This window comes from Bos indicus, chromosome 14, assembly GCF_029378745.1.
Source record: "Bos indicus isolate NIAB-ARS_2022 breed Sahiwal x Tharparkar chromosome 14, NIAB-ARS_B.indTharparkar_mat_pri_1.0, whole genome shotgun sequence".
Taxonomy (NCBI): Eukaryota; Metazoa; Chordata; class Mammalia; order Artiodactyla; family Bovidae; genus Bos; species Bos indicus.
In genome coordinates this window covers 27217998-27235215 of record NC_091773.1, presented here as the reverse complement: position 1 = coordinate 27235215, position 17218 = coordinate 27217998, and the positions used below count along the sequence as shown (strand labels likewise).

Below are 17218 nucleotides of genomic sequence, written 5' to 3'. Positions count from 1 at the left end.
GTAAAGTTATAGATTTGCAGCACTGGGTGATAAAAAAAAGTGTTGTAAGAATGGTGTAGACCAGTGTTGTCAAGGGCTTATTCTCTCCCACACCTGCCTGCTTCTGTCTTCACCATCTTATTGGTTGGCACCATCCCTACCCTTCACCCAGGCTGCACACCCAAGCTTTATCATGGACTCTTCCATCTTCACTTTCCATTCTCAAGCATCCAACAACCAATCACTGCCTTACTTGACTTCCTATGTAGTTGTCAAAATCTTTTGGTCACTCCTACTTTAACCTCTTACTTCTTACTTGAATGATCGCAGTTGTCTTTTATTTGGTTCCCCACCTTTGACTCTTCCCTGCTCATACCTGCCAAATTGATCCCATGGGAAGCATCAGTCTGTGTTGTCATCCTGCTTCAAGATGGCCCTCAACACCTGCAGAAAGAGACCAAGCTCCTTAGCATGGCACAGGGGCACACAGGCTCCTTGCCTGGTCCTGGTGCATGCCAGGATTAGGAACTTGATTCTGTTTCTTTCTCTCTTATTGACTGAGGTCTTGCCTCTGTGATCTTGCCTCTGGTTGGCTCGGTGGTAAAGAATCCATCTGCCAATGCCGGAGACACAGGTTTGATACCTCAGTTGGGAAGATCCCCTGGAGGAGGGCATGGCAACCCACTCCAGTATTCTTGCATGGGAAATCCCATGGACAGAGGAGCCTGGAGGGCTACAGTCTATGGGGTCGTAAAGAGTTGGACATGACTTAATGACTAAACAACAAAAACAACTTGCCCCTGTATTTTTGCCCATAATACCTTCTTTGCCTGAAATTTCTCCCAGCCTGCTTTCACTTGGCTCTTCCGCACTCACCTGTTAAGAATCAGTCAAGATGCAGCTTTACCCAAGAGGCCATTCCTAACTCCCCCTGCCTGAACTGGGATTGTATTAACCTGGTGTGTGTATCTCCCTTCTTGCACATGCAACATCGTTTTCATCATTTGTTTATAGAGCTGCCTCTCCTCTGAATGATGGCTTGCTGAGAGTAGGGACAGCATCTGTTTATTTGTGACTGACTCAAAGTCAAGTCTTAGTAACGGTTTCTTGAATGGATGAATCCAGGCATTGGCCAGGTCTATAATGCATGGGAGTCCAGAAAAACCATTTATCAACAACATGCCAGGGATAGACCTGTTTAATTGGAACTGTTTTAAATGGGCCATCCTATCTGCCATCAGCATCACCGGAGTGTCATTACCTCTAATCATCTTCCTGAGTTTAATGGATACTTAACAAGGTAGCACATTACAGGGGACATTTTATTCCTCTAATATTTCTGTAATAACATATTCTACTATTGCAAACTCAGGATTGTAGCTTTGTGGCCTGGGAAGGTAAAGGGTAGTTTGTTTAGAGGAAATTGTTCGTCAGGCATCCCTGGAGTGTTCAGAATGAATTAAGAACCTTCTTGGCAAAATATATACAAAATACCTTCCTTCTTCCATTTATTAATATTCTTTAATATGTGGAAAGTGTAAGAATCAATCAAAGACTGTAAATGTTACTGATAAAAGAGTCCTGATGAAAAGACGTGAAGTTCAACCTCATTAATCACTCAACTATAGAGGCTTTGGGAGCAGACTCTGGTAATGATTCAAGAGATCGCAACATGTAAACAGAAAGAAAAGGCACCTCATGTGCCACTGTCTGAACAGGTGACACCAAACTGGACCCAAGTCATTGACTGAGGTGAGAAGGGAGCACCCTTGTTTGGGTCCAGTGAACAGCTGCTGCTGCTGCCGCTGCTGTTGCTGCTGCTGTTGCTGCTAAGTCGCTTCAGTCGTGTCCGACTCTGTGCAACCCCATACACGGCAGCCCACCAGGCTCCCTGTCCCTGGGATTCTCCAGGCAAGAACACTGGAGTGGGTTGCCATTTCCTTAGTGAAAAGTGAAAGTGAAGTCGCTCAGTCGTGTCTGACCCTCAGTGACCCCATGGACTGCAGCCTTCCAAGCTCCTCCATCCATGGGATTTTCCAGGCAAGAGTACTGGAGTGGAGTTCCATTGCCTTCTCCACCAGTGAACAGCTGGTGAGATCTAATTTCAAACTTTCAAAAGTTGAGGCAACAGAGAAAGAATTTGCCTGCCAATGCATGAGACACAGGAGATTTGGGTTCAATCCCTGGGTTAGGAAGATCCCCTGGAGAAGGAAATGGCAACCCTCTCCAGTATTCTTGCCTGGGAAATCCCATGGACAGAGAAGCCTGGCAGGCTACAATCTGTGGCCCAGGCACTTTTCATGCACTATTTAATTTCTACCATAAACCAGTGAGGTAGTTCTGTTTTACCACCACATCTTTACAGACAACAAAAACTAGAGCTGATAGAGATAAACCCTAAGGCCTGAGGTCTTTGGGTAGCAGAGCCAGGACTAAAGTCCAAATAGTTGGACTCTACTCTCACCTGCGTTGTCTGGTTGTACCACCAGCAGCAGCACCTGGGAACGTGTTTGAAGTGTAAGCTTATGGACTGTGCTCCAGACCTATGGAATCAGAGACTGGGAATAGGAACAAGGGATGTGGGTTGTAACAGACCCTCCAGGGGAGTCTGCATTTATGGGTGAGATCCATCGCGTTACACTGCCATACCGGCTAGTAGAGCAGTGCTTCTCCAACGTTCATTTGTATGCAGAACTTGAAATGCAGACTGATTTAGTAAGTTTGGGGGTAGTGCCTGAGGCTCCACATTTCTGACTAGCTCCTGGTGATGCTGAGACTGGTGGTTTGCAAACTTTGCATGATAGAATGTAAGCTTCAGGAAGCCAGGTTGCTTTGTTCTCCACTATCAACCAGTTTAGGAGAATACCTGACCCACATTTTCTGTTGAACGAATACACCATGAATCAGTGGGCCTGCATGTCTGAGTCATAGATGGTTGATTGGGTGTGAATCTACTACTAACTTGAAATGCATCTTCCCAACCAGCCTTTCCAAAAATACGATCACCTCCTGCCGTTCATTTACCCTCAGGAACTGTCATGTTTTCCAGTGACTTTATGAATGTTTTACTGTTCTAGTCTTCCAAGTGAATAGGGCACTTTAGATTCCCCAAAGACAAGTGAATGCATTGTGTGTTTTGGAAAAGGGATGGAAAAGTAGGATATGAGAGGAGCAGGATGTGGGAAGGAGGCAAGAGAGGATGGATGAAGGTTGGAAACAGTTTCATGAAAAGGGCTTCCAAGGAGATGAATGGTTCGCAGCTGAGCCTCTGAGCATTGCTCCCAATCCCTTCCCACCTTTGGGTTAAGAGTTGGAAAAGCAACGGACTTCCTTTTCCACTCCTTTCCCGGAGTTTGTTCAAACTCATGTCCATTGAGTTGATGATGCCATCCAACCGTCTCATCCTCTGTCATCCCCTTCTCCTCTTGCCCTCAGTCTTTCCTAGCATCAAGGTCTTTTCCATTGAGTTGGCTTTTCCCACCAGGTGGCCAAAGTATTGGAGCTTCAGCTTCAGCATCAGTCCTTCCAATGAATATTCACAACTGATTTCCTTTAGAATTGACTAGCTTGATCTCCTTGCTGTCCAAGGGACTCTGAAGAGTCTTCTCCAGCACCACAATTTGAAAGTGAAGCATCAGTTCTTTGGCCCTCAGCCTTCTTTATGGTTCAACTCTCACATGGGAGAGTTTAAATAAAAGTTGATGTAAATATTATAAAGCCATTTTTAACAAAACAACAACAAAAGTCATACCACAAACCTTGAACTGGAATGAAGAGTTAATGAGTTGATAAAGTGCTCGATTGGGCAGACAAAAATAACATAAGCACAGAAATGAGAGGAAAAAAAAAAAAAAAAGACTGCTTTCTAAATCTCTGGTGAGTCAGAAGTAAGCTTCTGTAAATCTTTAACAACATCTGGGTCCTTAGGGAACCAAATATTTTGTAAATAGCCTATAACTCTTGCTTAGTAAAACACTTCGGCACAGTCAATTCTTTAAGTATCTGGGTTGGCTGAACATTGATATATGCTGTCTGTTGATTGTAATGGTTGGGCAGCAGTGATTTATAAGAAATGATTCCAAAAATTGATTTTGGAAACATTGCAAAACTCAAGAACAGGACTTCAGCTTGTTGCTCTTTCTGCCAGAATTTCCCTGCAGAATTGAGAATAATGCTCTGCTATATTAAAATGGTGGCACAAATATTACTTTGTTTGGTTAAAATTTAAACAGGTTGTAATGAATAGATACGATGGCTCTTTTAGACATTACTTACCACATTTAAGAGATGAAACAGCAGAATAAGAGAAAATGACTTCCAGGCATTCTCAAAATTAGTATTTTAACTAAAGTTATTTTGAACTAATATTCACAGACTATGTAGCTGGGACAACTTAATATTCTAAACAATGACATATCCCATTGTTCTAAAGAAGGAACATATACAATATATATTATTAGAATTTCATGACTGGCTGATCCAGGGTTAATTTGATGTAGAAAATCTGATGATCCCTTAAAGAGTAGTCTTCTACATGAATATTATTATAACTCATTAATTTGGCCTATAAAATGCATAACCAAAGTTCTATGCACATGCCTTTTTCTTTGAATGATTGAGTGTAATTGCACTTTTATTCACTAAAACTTTATTTTCTAGAGCAGTTTTACATTCACAGCAAAATTGACTGGAAAGGACAGAGATTTCCCATATCCTCTGCTCCCACACATGCGTAGCCTCCCTCATTATCGTCAGTCCCCGTCAGAGTTGTACGTTCATTACAACTGATGAACCTACGTTGACACATCATAATCACACAAAGCCTATCATTTACATTGTGTCTCACTTTTGGTGGACACTCTGCACATTTGGACAAGTGTGTAATCATAAGTATCGATCATTATGGTATCATACATCCTTGTGTTGTGCCTGTTCTTCCCTCCCCACCCCTGCCCACAATCATGTGATTTTACCCTTCATTTTGTTAATGTGGAGTATCACATTGATTAACTTGTGGATATTGAACTATCCTTGCTTCCCTGGAATACATCCCGATGACCATGATGAATTATCATTTAATGTATTGTTGAATTCAATTTGCGAATACTTTTTTGAGGATTTTTGCATCTACATTTATCAGGGATATTGACCTCTAATTTTCTTTCTCTCTTTTTCTTTTAATAATGTCTTTGGTTTTGGTAATGCTGGCCTTGTAGAATGAGTTTGGAGGTGTTCTCTCTTCAGTTTTTTGGAATAGTTTGAGAAGGATAGGTATTAACTCTTCTTTAAATGTTTGGTAGAATTCCTCTGCCTGTCTACAAGACACACAAACCTCTTTGGGCCTTTCTGAAGGTGTAGCAGTAAAAGGAACAACAGCAACCTCTCATCTCTCACTGACTTTTTCTTTCTCCAGTAAAGTTGATGCCTTCACCCATCCCAGAAGTGGTGTGGAATTTATCTTGAATTTTCATGGTTGGCATATGGAGGCCCGTATGGGCTCTTCCTTGTACAATAGCATGACCACAAAGGCATGAATTCTGCTTCCTACCAGTTCGGACATTTTGAAATGCCCAAAGGAATTATTGGTTGCAGTGTGCATGGAAACAACTGCTGCAGAGAAAAAAGTTCCCTGGGAGAGCTGGAAGAGAGGTGACCATGGCATCTGAATGTCCACAGAGCCTGAGAGAGGATGGCCTGGAGTAAGTAGTTGCCAGTGGCTGACCAGAGATGGCCACCAAGTGTGGGGCAGGAACCCAGCCAACACTGTTAGGACAGGAAGCCCATATCCTGGACAGAGCCACGCCCAAGCTCAGCTTCTTCAGGGACCACTGACTTTCTTCTCTTGGAAAAATTGCACCTATCTCAGGTATTTAGGGTCTGGGAAGGCAGAATTTGCAGAAAAAGCTGCATCCCAATCCAGAGCCTGATTGGCATGATGCTGTCCCCCAGTCAAGGGAGTTTACGTTGCTCAGTGACAGAAGGGTCCAGGTCTTTGCTCTGAGAGATGATGGGAGGAAGTACCGGTTCTCCACTCTGACCCTGTCCTTGTGCGTCTCCCCTTCTCCCAGCAGAGGCTCTTCTTTAGCCAGAGCTATGGAACATTGTGGAATGCATCCCTGGTACATGACAAGAGAAGGCCCAGGTAGACTTGCCTTGCCCCACAAAAGGTCATCTAGTATTTCTTGTAAAATACCTTACAAATGTAGGTACAGCTCTATGTTTTAAAACACACTTACATGCATTAACTCAGTAAGACCCACATCAGCCTAGAGAAGTTGGCAGGGGACATGTTATATAATCCACACCATTTCCAGAAAGAAAAATTGGAACACAGGGTTGGAAAAAGTACATTTTCTTCCTGATTTATGAAAAAAATATTATAATTACATAGAACTTGAATCACAGCTATTTACACATGTAATGAATTGTCTCTTTTTAGAAAGATAAAAATGCATGAAGCTTGTACTACCACAGAAAATCCCGAAGATATGGCCAGTGTAATTATAGGGTATGAAATAAACCTTGCAGCTTACTTTAAAACTCCCTTTGATAAAAAGCTTTAGAGAGAGAGAGAGATCAGATGTTCAGAGGCTTAGAAGAGAGGACGGTGGAGAAAAAGGGAGCTAGGAGAAAATGATTGGCAGTAAAGGACAGAAAAGTCTGTGATTGAGATTTTTAGGGCAAGGCAGGATACACTGTAATCTAGAAATGCAAAAACAACTTTAAAAATGTGCCGCCAACACACTGCATGATGTAGCTGCCCAGGACCACTTGGCATTCTTGGAACAGTGTGTACTTGCCCCTGTTCTGAAACAGGAAACCCTTTCAACAAAATAAGATCAATTCAATAAACATAAATTCATCAGAAGCCTAACAAGTGCTACGTATTTGCCAGAAGCCTAATGTAAATCAGCCACAGTTTAAAAAGCAGGTGCATCAATTACTCATTACACTGGAGTAGGATAGGGGATTGAAATGGATTTCCTAGTCTTGTATTTTGAAGAGCTCGAGTACTGGCTGCCTGATCTGAGAATTAACAGGTATTTTTGCTGTCTACATAGCTGCATGTAACTGCAGTCTATTGGGAGGGGAGTCACTCCATTGAGTCAATCTTCCTACAGAATGAAGAATGGGTATGAGTTTCTTCTGTGCTGGTTCTGAATCTCCCTGTATGCCTTTTCTTTTGTATTGTAATGTGTTACCACAAAGTTAAGCAGCATTGCCCCTCTGACTTAGTTTTCACACAATCATTGGTCCTTCAAGCAGAAAGGACCCCAGGGATGGACTCCCCTAACCTCTACCCAGTACAAAAGCCCCTGTCCCAAAGTCCTAATGACTGGTCATACAAACAGAAGTAGAGTTCTGCCTGCTTCCTTTATCTGCCCAGGAGTGATAGCCTTTAGTATACACACCTCGGCATATAGCACTTGGGGAAGTAAGGACCCACCAGGCACATTTTCCTGTGCAAAGATGCTCCCAGAAACCCTGAAAAGCTTCCATGCCACCGCACTGTAAGAGCACTCTCATAAAGCAGATGTTTTTTAGCTTTAATTTTTGTGAACTCTCAGATGAATTTGGCTAAACATCCCCAAGCTTTCTTCATAATTGCTACGGTAGGTAATTTGTACCCGTGGAAACCGTAATTTAGAGCTGTTAATGAAAATGGAGTCTAATTTAAAAACAACAACAACATCTAAACTGAGACTGGGATAAAAATAGAGTTCTCACAGGTGGATTTTTATCAAAGTTTTCTTTTACCTTTCTCAAAGACAAATATCACTTTAGTTGCAATAAGAAAAGAGCACATGGTCACATACAGTCTTGGAAGGTATTAGTACATTCAGTGAACTTACCTGCAACCCTTCGATGGCTAGTTTGAGGATTGAAGGTGTCAGCTTGGAGGCTTGTTTGAAGGAGAAATTACTCCAGTCTATAATTAAAATGAAACCATTTATCTGAAGCTCCGGATCTTCAATAAGGACTTCCAGTGACAGCAGGATGGCCCGGAGGATGTCTGTGAAGGAGTTCCTGCAGCCAAAGCAGAAAGAGGCAGAGCGTGAATATCAGCAGATGATAGAACTCGGCCTGTGGAGCCCTGGCCAGCTCACTCTGCTCCTTGAGCCCGGGCTGCAGGGCAACACCGGTGTCCTCTACCCAAAGTGACTGGGAATACAGTGACCAAACATACATACAATGGAATACACTCGGCCGTGAAAAGGAAATTGGGTCATTTGTCGTGATGTGGATGGACCTAGAGCCTGTCATACACAGTGAAGTAAGTCAGAAAAAGAAAAACAAATACCGTATATTAATGCATGAAAATGGTGCATGAAACTGATGAACCTATTTGCAGGGCAGGAATAGACGCAGCCACAGAGAATGGACTGTGGACACGGCTCAGGAAGGGGAGGGTGGGATGAACTGAGAGAGTAGCACTGACATATGTACACTGCTGCTGCTAAGTCACTTCAGTCGTGTCCGACTCTGTGTGACCCCACAGACGGCAGCCCACGAGGCTCCCCTGTCCCTAGGATTCTCCAGGCAAGAACATATGTACACTACCACGTGTAAAACGGATAGCTAGTGGGAAGCTGCTGTACAGCACAGGAGCTCAGCTCAGTGCTCTGTGATGACTCAGAGGGGCGAGGCTCCAGAGGGCAGGGATATATGTATGCATATAGTTGATTCACTTTGTTGTACAGCAGAAACTAATGCAACATTGTAAAGCAATTATTCTCCAATAATAAAATTTAAAAAAGAAGAAAGTCTATTCACCACCACCATCCCCCCAGATAAATAAACTTCATAGGAACAATACACTGAGAATCACAGGATGGAACCTCCCTTTGATCTGACTGCACCTGTAGTCCAAACTTTATGAGGTGTCTCTCTTTTGTGTTTCCACGAATCTCTGTTTTCTGCTTCCAGTGCAATGCTGATTGCATTTCATTGAAATGCGTCTCTTACTTTTCTCTCCATCCTGGGCCATGATTGTAGTTGTGTCCCCAAAACCTACTTACTTAATGAATATTGCTGAGCAAATGAGGTAAGACCTTCGTCAGAGGCACTTGTTTTGATTAAACCTCTTATTCCTTTTGTACGTTGAATATCTTGCTCAAAATGTAAAAAAAAAAAAAAAACCCATGTGATCCATGCTATTTTGTAGGCTCAATTCATGGATAGAGAAAAATAAAGCTTGAAGAGTCATTTATTTTCATTGAAGGTTTGCAGTGTGATTCAGGAAGGAGTCTGCTTGGAGTACATTGGTAACTATGACAACAGGGAGACCTGACTACAGACTGGAGTTACAGTTCTCTAGCACTGCGTGTGTTCTTCCACATCATATATTCTCAGTCACCAGTTGATTTTTGTTTTAAATAATTTCCAGATACAAAGAAATGATGGCAGATTTTGCTAATTCTCCAAACAAATTATTTGTGCTAAAAATTCAAGACCATAAAGGATCTCGAAATTCAGTGGGTTTTAATTTTTTTGAAAAATATAAGACTGGATGTTAAGTGATGGCAAAATCTATTCCTTCAGTCTATCATTAAAATCAGAAACTGTATCCTTTTGTGGGGCTTTGCACAAAAGTGGTAAAGAATCTACCTGCCAATGCAGGAGACACAGGAGACATGGATTCAGTCCCTGGGTTGAGACGATCCTCTAGAATAGGAAACAGCACCCACTCTAGGATTCTTGCTTGGAAATTTCCACAGGCAGAGGCACCTAGTGGCTGCAGTCCACAGGGCTGCAAAGAGTCTGACTCAACTGAGCGACTGAGCACATCCACTGTGAAACCAAGTGAAATGATCAGATTCCTGAACATTTCAATCTGATTCAAATTCTAATCAAATCTAATGATTGCAGATTATTAAATTATTATATTGCAGATTATTAAATCAGAAAATATGTAATCAAATATGGAGTTCAGTTCAGTTCAGTCGCTCAGTCGTGTCCGACTCTTTGTGACCCCATGAATCGCAGCACGCCAGGCCTCCCTCTCCATCACCAACTCCCAGAGTTCACTCAAACTCACATCCATCGAGTCAGTGATGCCATCCAGCCATCTCATCCTCTGTCGTCCCCTTCTCCTCCTGCCCCCAATCCCTCCCAGCATCAGAGTCTTTTCCAATGAGTCAACTCTTCGCATGAGGTGGCCAAAGTACTGGAGTTTCAGCTTTAGCATCATTCCTTCTAAAGAAATCCCAGGGCTGATCTCCTTCAGAATGGACTGATTGGATCTCCTTGCAGTCCAAGGGACTCTCAAGAGTCTTCTCCAACACCACAGTTCAAAAGCATCAATTCTTCGGTGCTCAGCCTTCTTCACAGTCCAACTCTCACATCCATACATGACCACAGGAAAAACCATAGCCTTGACTAGATGGACCTTTGTTGGCAAAATAATATATCTGCTTTTGAATATGCTATCTAGGTTGGTCATAACTTTCCTTCCAAGGAGTAAGCATCTTTTAATTTCATGGCTGCAGTCACCATCTGCAGTGATTTTGGAGCCCAAAAAATAAAGTCTGACACTGTTTCCACTGTTTCCCCATCTATTTCCCATGAAGCGATGGGACCAAATGCCATGATCTTCGTTTTCTGAATGTTGAGCTTTAAGCCAACTTTTTCACTCTCCTCTTTCACTTTCATCAAGAGGCTTTTTAGTTCCTCTTCATTTTCTGCCATAAAGGTTGTGTTATCTGCATATCTGAGGTTATTGATATTTCTCCCAGCAATCTTGATTCCAGCTTGTGCTTCTTCCATCCCAGCATTTCTCATGATGTACTCTGCATAGAAGTTAAATAAGCAGGGTGACAATATACAGCCTTGACGAACTCCTTTTCCTATTTGGAACCAATCTGTTGTTCCATGTCCAGTTCTAACTGTTGCTTCCTGACCTGCATACAAATTTCTCAAGAGGCAGGTCAGATGGTCTGGTATTCCCAGCTCTTTCAGAATTTTCCACAGTTTATTGTGATCCACACAGTCAAAGGCTTTGGCATAGTCAATAAAGCAGAAATAGATGTTTTTCTGGAACTCTCTTGCTTTTTCGATGATCCATGGAATTAATAGATACAAACTACTATACATAAAATAGATTCACATCAAGGATCTTACTGTATAGCACAAAGAATTATACCCATTATCTTGTCATAATCTATAATGGAATATAATCTGCAAAAAAATCCCCAAACCATGTCACTATGTTGTACAACTGAAATTAGCATAATATTGTAAATCATCTATACGTAAATAAAACAAAAACAAACAAAAAACTAGCAAACCAGCAAAAATTTGCTGAATGGCTATTATAAGCTGAGAGCTCTGCTTAATACTTGAAGTTAAGAAATAGTATGTCATATTTCTACTTTCAAAGATCCCTTAATTTAATTGTGGTCGGGTAAGAGATTAGAAACATGAGTTGAAAGAGATCAATAAAATTTGAGTAATCCGGAATTTATAGAGGAATGAAAGCTTGGGATAATCCCTGAAGGGTAAATTGGATTTTGGATAAGAGGGAAAAGGAACAAGCATTTCAGGAAATAAGAGTGACATGTGAAAAATACAGGTAGCAGCCCATTTTGTGTCTGTACAGTTCTTACTAAAAATGTCTTCCTTATATCAAGCAAAACTTTTCCTCCCCCAAATCTGACCACTGAGTGTTCCGCTACCAAAAACAACCCCTCAGGTCCTTCTGTTGTTGTTGTTTAGTCATTAAGTCGTTTCCAACTCTTTGTGACCCCATGGACTGTAGCCCACCAGTCCACCTATGTCCAGCCCACCTCTGTCCAAGAGATTTCCCAGGCAAGAATACTGGAGTGGGTTGCCATTTCCTCCTCTAGAGAATCTGCCAGACCCAGGGCTTGAACCCGAGTCTCCTGCATTGGCAGGCAGATTCTTTACCACTGAGCTACCTGGGAAGCCCCAGGTCCTCCTCTACCACACACTAAATTATCTAAACGTGGTGGTTGTAATGTGCCATATAATCTCTGGATTGAAAAAAATTAATAACTTTAACCATTTCTCATAGGAATTGGTGTTTGATACTGTTCTCATCATTATCGTCTTCTTTTAGATATAGTCTCTTCTAAATTTTAGAGATGTCAAATTCCTATTAATGTAGGGTAAGTTTTCATTGGCTTTGATTTTTTTTTTTTTTTTTTTGCATTCGTATCATATATGATCTAAAGACCCAAGTCTTTAGAGATACTGCCTTGTATTGGAAAGAAACATTGATTTAAGTGGAGCATAGACCAAAGGTTGTGACAGGCAGTTCCACAGGAAAATGTGGAGACGCCCAGTGGTAAACTGCAGATGACCATTAGGGAATTCGAGAGTCTGATCCTGGATTAGCTTTTTTAGAAAGAGTGCATGCATGGAGAGAATGAGGAAATTTAGGAAAGCTAAGCCTTTTTGTGAAGCTTACATGCAGTACTGAGGTTGAATAAAAAGGGTTAAGGGAAAAAAAAAATATGAGAGGATCACAATACTAATGTGTTTTTTAAAAGGGGGAGAGGATAGTGTTTCAGGAAGTAAGGATATAATAGATTGCATTACTGATTCCAATTCTTCACTTATCTGAGCATCCACCCACTAGCTTGTGGTTGACCTCATTGATAATAAAGTGTATTTCTTGCCCTTTGGCCATGTGACTTGCTTTAACTGATTGTATGTGACAGAAATGACTGTGTAGCACTTCGAGGCCTAGCTCTTAAAGACCTCAGATGTTATTTGTTCTCTTACTTTTTGCCATTGCCATGGAAAAAAAGATGCCACAGCTAGATTCCTAGACTGACGAGAAGGATGACTCCCTAGCCACCTAGCACATCTTCAAAAGAAGCAGAGCCACCCAGCTGACCTCAGCCTAGATAAACTTTAGCTGCCCCACAGAAGTGTGAGCAGCAATAAACGATTGCTTTTTTAAGCCGCTAAGTTTGAGAATGGTTTGTTACAAATTAACAGCTACTCAATATCAGACAGTAGGTAGTTAACCAAGTCAAATGCAGCAGAAATATGAAGGAGAATTATTATATTTGACAGGAAGTAGATCTTTGGAGAGTTTTTTAAGACAGCCCTTCTCATTGAATAGTGAAAATAAATATTATTGATTATGAAGATTTTTAGCCAATCACTTAAGTGCTATCTCATTTTCAGTTCAGTTCGGTTCAGTCACTCAGTCATGTCTGACTCTTTGTGATCCCATGGACTACAGCATGCCAGGCCTCCCTGTCAATCACCAACTCCATGAGTTTACTCATACTCGTGTCCATTGAGTTGGTGATGCCATCCAATCATCTCATCCTATGTCATCCCCTTCTCCTCCTCCCTTAAATTTTTCCTAGCATTGGGATCTTTTCAAATGAGTCAGTTCTTCATACCAGGTGGACAAAGTATTGGAGTTTCAGCTTCAGCATCAGTCCTTCCAATGAATATTCAAGACTGATTTCCTTTAGGATTGACTGGTTGGATCTCCTTGCAGTCCAAGGGACTCTCAAGAGTCTTCTCCAACACCACAGTTCAAAAGCATCAATTCTTTGGTGCTCAGCTTTCTTCACAGTCCAACTCTCACATCCATACATGACCACTGGAAAAACCATAGCCTTGACTAGACGGACCTTTGTTGGCAAAGTAATGTCTCTACTTTTAAATACGCTACCTAGGTTGGTCATAACTTTCCTTCCAAGGAGTAAACATCTTTTAATTTCATGGCTGCAGTCACCGTCTGCAGTGATTTTGGAGCCCAGAAAAATAAAGTCTGACACTGTTTCCACTGTTTCATCATCTATTTGCCGTGAAGTGATGGGACCAGATGCCATGATCTTAGTTTTCTCATTTTACTCCTCTGTAAATGAGAGCTAGCACCACTTCCATTACATATCCACTTGTATTCATTCCCAAGAAAACACTGAATCATGGAAATCTGAAAACTATTTTATACATTTTCAAGACCAGAACATTTATAACAATGAATGCAGAATTATTATACTTACAGGGTGATCCCAGGAGAGAAGCAAAATAATTTTGGAATTCACTGTACTTTCCAAATGTTTGAATACTTCATTTTTCTAGAGGAACTGGGTGGGCAGCAAAAAGTTGAATGGAATGTGTCTCAGGTCATGAGGCTTTATCCCCGTTGAGGGGTGTGACTCCCCATATCTTCATTGATTATTAGCTTGAATTCCTTACTTCTTTGCTTCTTCATATGGATTTCCTCATCTTTTCCCTGTTTCTTATTCATCTTATTCTCTTTGAGTTGTGAAATCCTCTCAGCTTTTTGTAATTTCAAATGTACTTTATATAGTTACTCCACCCCCAAGGGGGTGGAACATAGCGCCTCATTCCTGAAGTGTGGGCTGAACACAGTGACTTTTATTTCAAAGAGTACAGTGTGGAATGGGAGAAAGAGTGACTTTACAGGAGAACCCAAACACACACTTCCTAAGCCAGGTGGCTGGTATCAACAACAACAGAGATAAATCATATTGATTACCCTTGATATGGTGATGAAAACCACATTCTACCTCTGTGATCTTACTCCCCTGCCCCAGATTAATTAAGAAGAATGTGCATGCTCAGTTGGGCAGTCATGTCTGACTCTTTGTGACCCTGTGGACTGTAGTCCGCCAGGCTGCTCTGTCCATGGGATTTTTCAGGCAAGAAGACTGGAGTGGGTTGTCATTTCCTCATCCTAAGGATCTTCCTGACCCTGGGACTGAACCCATGTCTCCTGTGTCTCCTACATTGCAGTTGGATTCTGTACCTGCTGAACCATCAGTAAAGCCCAAGTTAAGCATGAAGATGAGAGATTGTTTCTTTAGACCAGTCTTGACAGGCTTATCCATCTCAGGATATAGACACAAGAATGCAAAATGTTCAAATCCATTATTAAAAATGACACTGAATCTAAAGTTCTTGAATTCCAATGTGCCAGGGTTCTTTCTTATTAGTGTTTCTGTGGTGAGCAAGTGTATAAATGTTCTATGTGTGTGTATGCATATGTGTGTGTGTGTGTGTGTGTGTGTGTGTCTGGGTGTACACACAATGAATTCATCTTTAGAGTTGCCTCCATTGAAGATTTTTGTTTTAAATGAAAAGATGGTTTGAATAAATAAAACCAATATTTTATTACATTTGGTCCAAGTGCTTCTAAATCCTCTCCAAGAACTGAAGAGAATGAAATTAACATCAGATGCATCTATCTGCTCACTTAAACAGCTAATGAAATTTTGTATCACTCAGTGTTTTATTTTAAAAGTTTTGAAGTACCTAGAACTGGATAAGGAGCCAGGAAGGCATTTATTCAAAGGTATGACAAAATTTCACTTTATGGCAGATGTAAAAGATAAAAGGATATTATTTTTATATTTCAGATAGAAATGGAAACTAAAAGAAGACATTTAAAAAATACATATATGGGAAGCAATGAAGCATAGTCATTAGAAGCATAGGGTTTGGAGTTAGCAGACTTTGATTCAAATCTTGGCTATTCTGTATAAACTTAACAAGTGATTTTGTCTCTCTGAGTTTAGTTTTCTCATCTCTAAAAAGAGCTTGATAGCACCTCCCTCCCTGGTAATGATAACTTGAGATAATGTACACAAAGCCATGGCAGAGCAACTGACTCATTCTAGTCCATAGAATGAGCTGATGATGGGCATGTTGGCATTCATTATTATGTAAATGAATATGATATCAAGTGGAAAGTAATAGGAATTTCAGAGTGCTTCAGCTTTATAAGAAGAGATCACCTGTGGCTGGGACGTTTGGGAACATTTTCCATTGGGCTATAATGGAAGGAAAGTTTGGACTCTGGACATAGAAGGAAAAGGGCAGAAGGGGCCACGTGAATAGTAAGTTCTGGGAGCATAGAGCCTATTGTCTTGGGGGCAACAGCAAGTTTGCCTGTGCCTTTGGGACAAGTGAAAAGGAATGTAGAAATATGGTTAGAGTTGTGATCCGTCTTCATTCTGCTTGCTGGGAGAGCTACTGGCTGTTTATGCAGAGGTTGTAAGTTTGTGCTTTAGGAAGATTTGAACTGGTGACAGGGATTATGTGGTTTGGAGCTAGGAGACTAGAGACACAGAGTCCGATTAAAGGGAGCCATGTGCAGCATAGTAAGTGAGAGTGGAATGGAAATGATAGAGAAATGAGAAGAGCCATGAAATTAAAACATGCTTGCTCCTTGGAAGAAAAGCTATGACCAACCTAGACAATGTATGAAAAAAGCAAGACATTACTTGCCAACAAAGGTCCATCTAGTCAAAGCTATGGTTTTTCCAGTAGTTATATATGGATGTGGGAGAAGGCAATGGCACCCCACTCCAGTACTCTTGCCTAGAAAATCCCATGGACGGAGGAGCCTGGTGGGCTGCAGTCCATGGGGTCGCTACAAGTCAGATATGACTGAGCGACTTCACTTTCGTTCTTCACTTTCATACAATGGAGAGGGAAATGGCAACCCACTCCAGAATTCTTGCCTGGAGAATCCCAGGGACAGGGGAGCCTGGTGGGCTGCCGTCTATGGGGTCGCACAGAGCCGGACACGACTGAAGTGACAGCAGCAACATACATGGATGTGAGAGTTGGACCATAAAGAAAGCTGAGAGCCTAAGAAATGATGTTTTCAAACCTTTTGGTGTTGGAGAAGACTCTTGAGAGTCCCATGGACAGCAAGGAGATCCAACCAGTCCATCCTAAAGGAAATCAGTCCTGAATATTCACTGAAAGGACTGATGCTGAAGCTGAAGCTCCAACACTTTGGCCACCTGATGCAAAGAACTGACCATTGGAAAAGACCCTGATGGTGGGAAAGATTGAAGGCAGGAGGAGAGGGGGATGACAGAGGATGAGATGGTTGGATGGCATCACTGACTTGATGGACATGAGTTTGAGCAAGCTCCGGGAATTGGTGATGGACAGGGAAGCCTAGCGTGCTGCAGTCAGTGGGGTTGCAAAGAGTCAGACGCAACTGAGCAACAGAACTGAGCTGAACTGATGAGGGACAGTACCCAGAATTTAGTTACAGATTAGATATAGAGGTAAAGAGAGGAAAGGCAGTTATACCAGTACAGGCAAAAGGAGCTCTACTGGGTAGGAAGTGAGTCAGAGCTGCTGTAGTTGTTTCTAGTTCTTACATAGTAAGAACCAGCACCCAAGAAAGCAACACACAGTATTATCATTAGTATTAATATGACTTGACCTTGGGGCTGTCAAGGGGGTGCCTAGAAGTGCATGG

The 17218-nt window shown here is 41.7% G+C and overlaps 1 protein-coding gene across 1 annotated transcript in view; it reads right to left on the bottom strand.

The window, feature by feature from the left end:
* Window positions 1-17218, bottom strand: part of CLVS1 (clavesin 1) — a 175207-nt gene that overhangs the window by 100992 nt on the left and 56997 nt on the right. The window contains exon 3 of the mRNA XM_070802587.1: window positions 7833-8007. Coding sequence (XP_070658688.1) covers window positions 7833-8007 — 175 coding nt within the window. The remainder of the gene's footprint in view (window positions 1-7832; window positions 8008-17218) is intronic.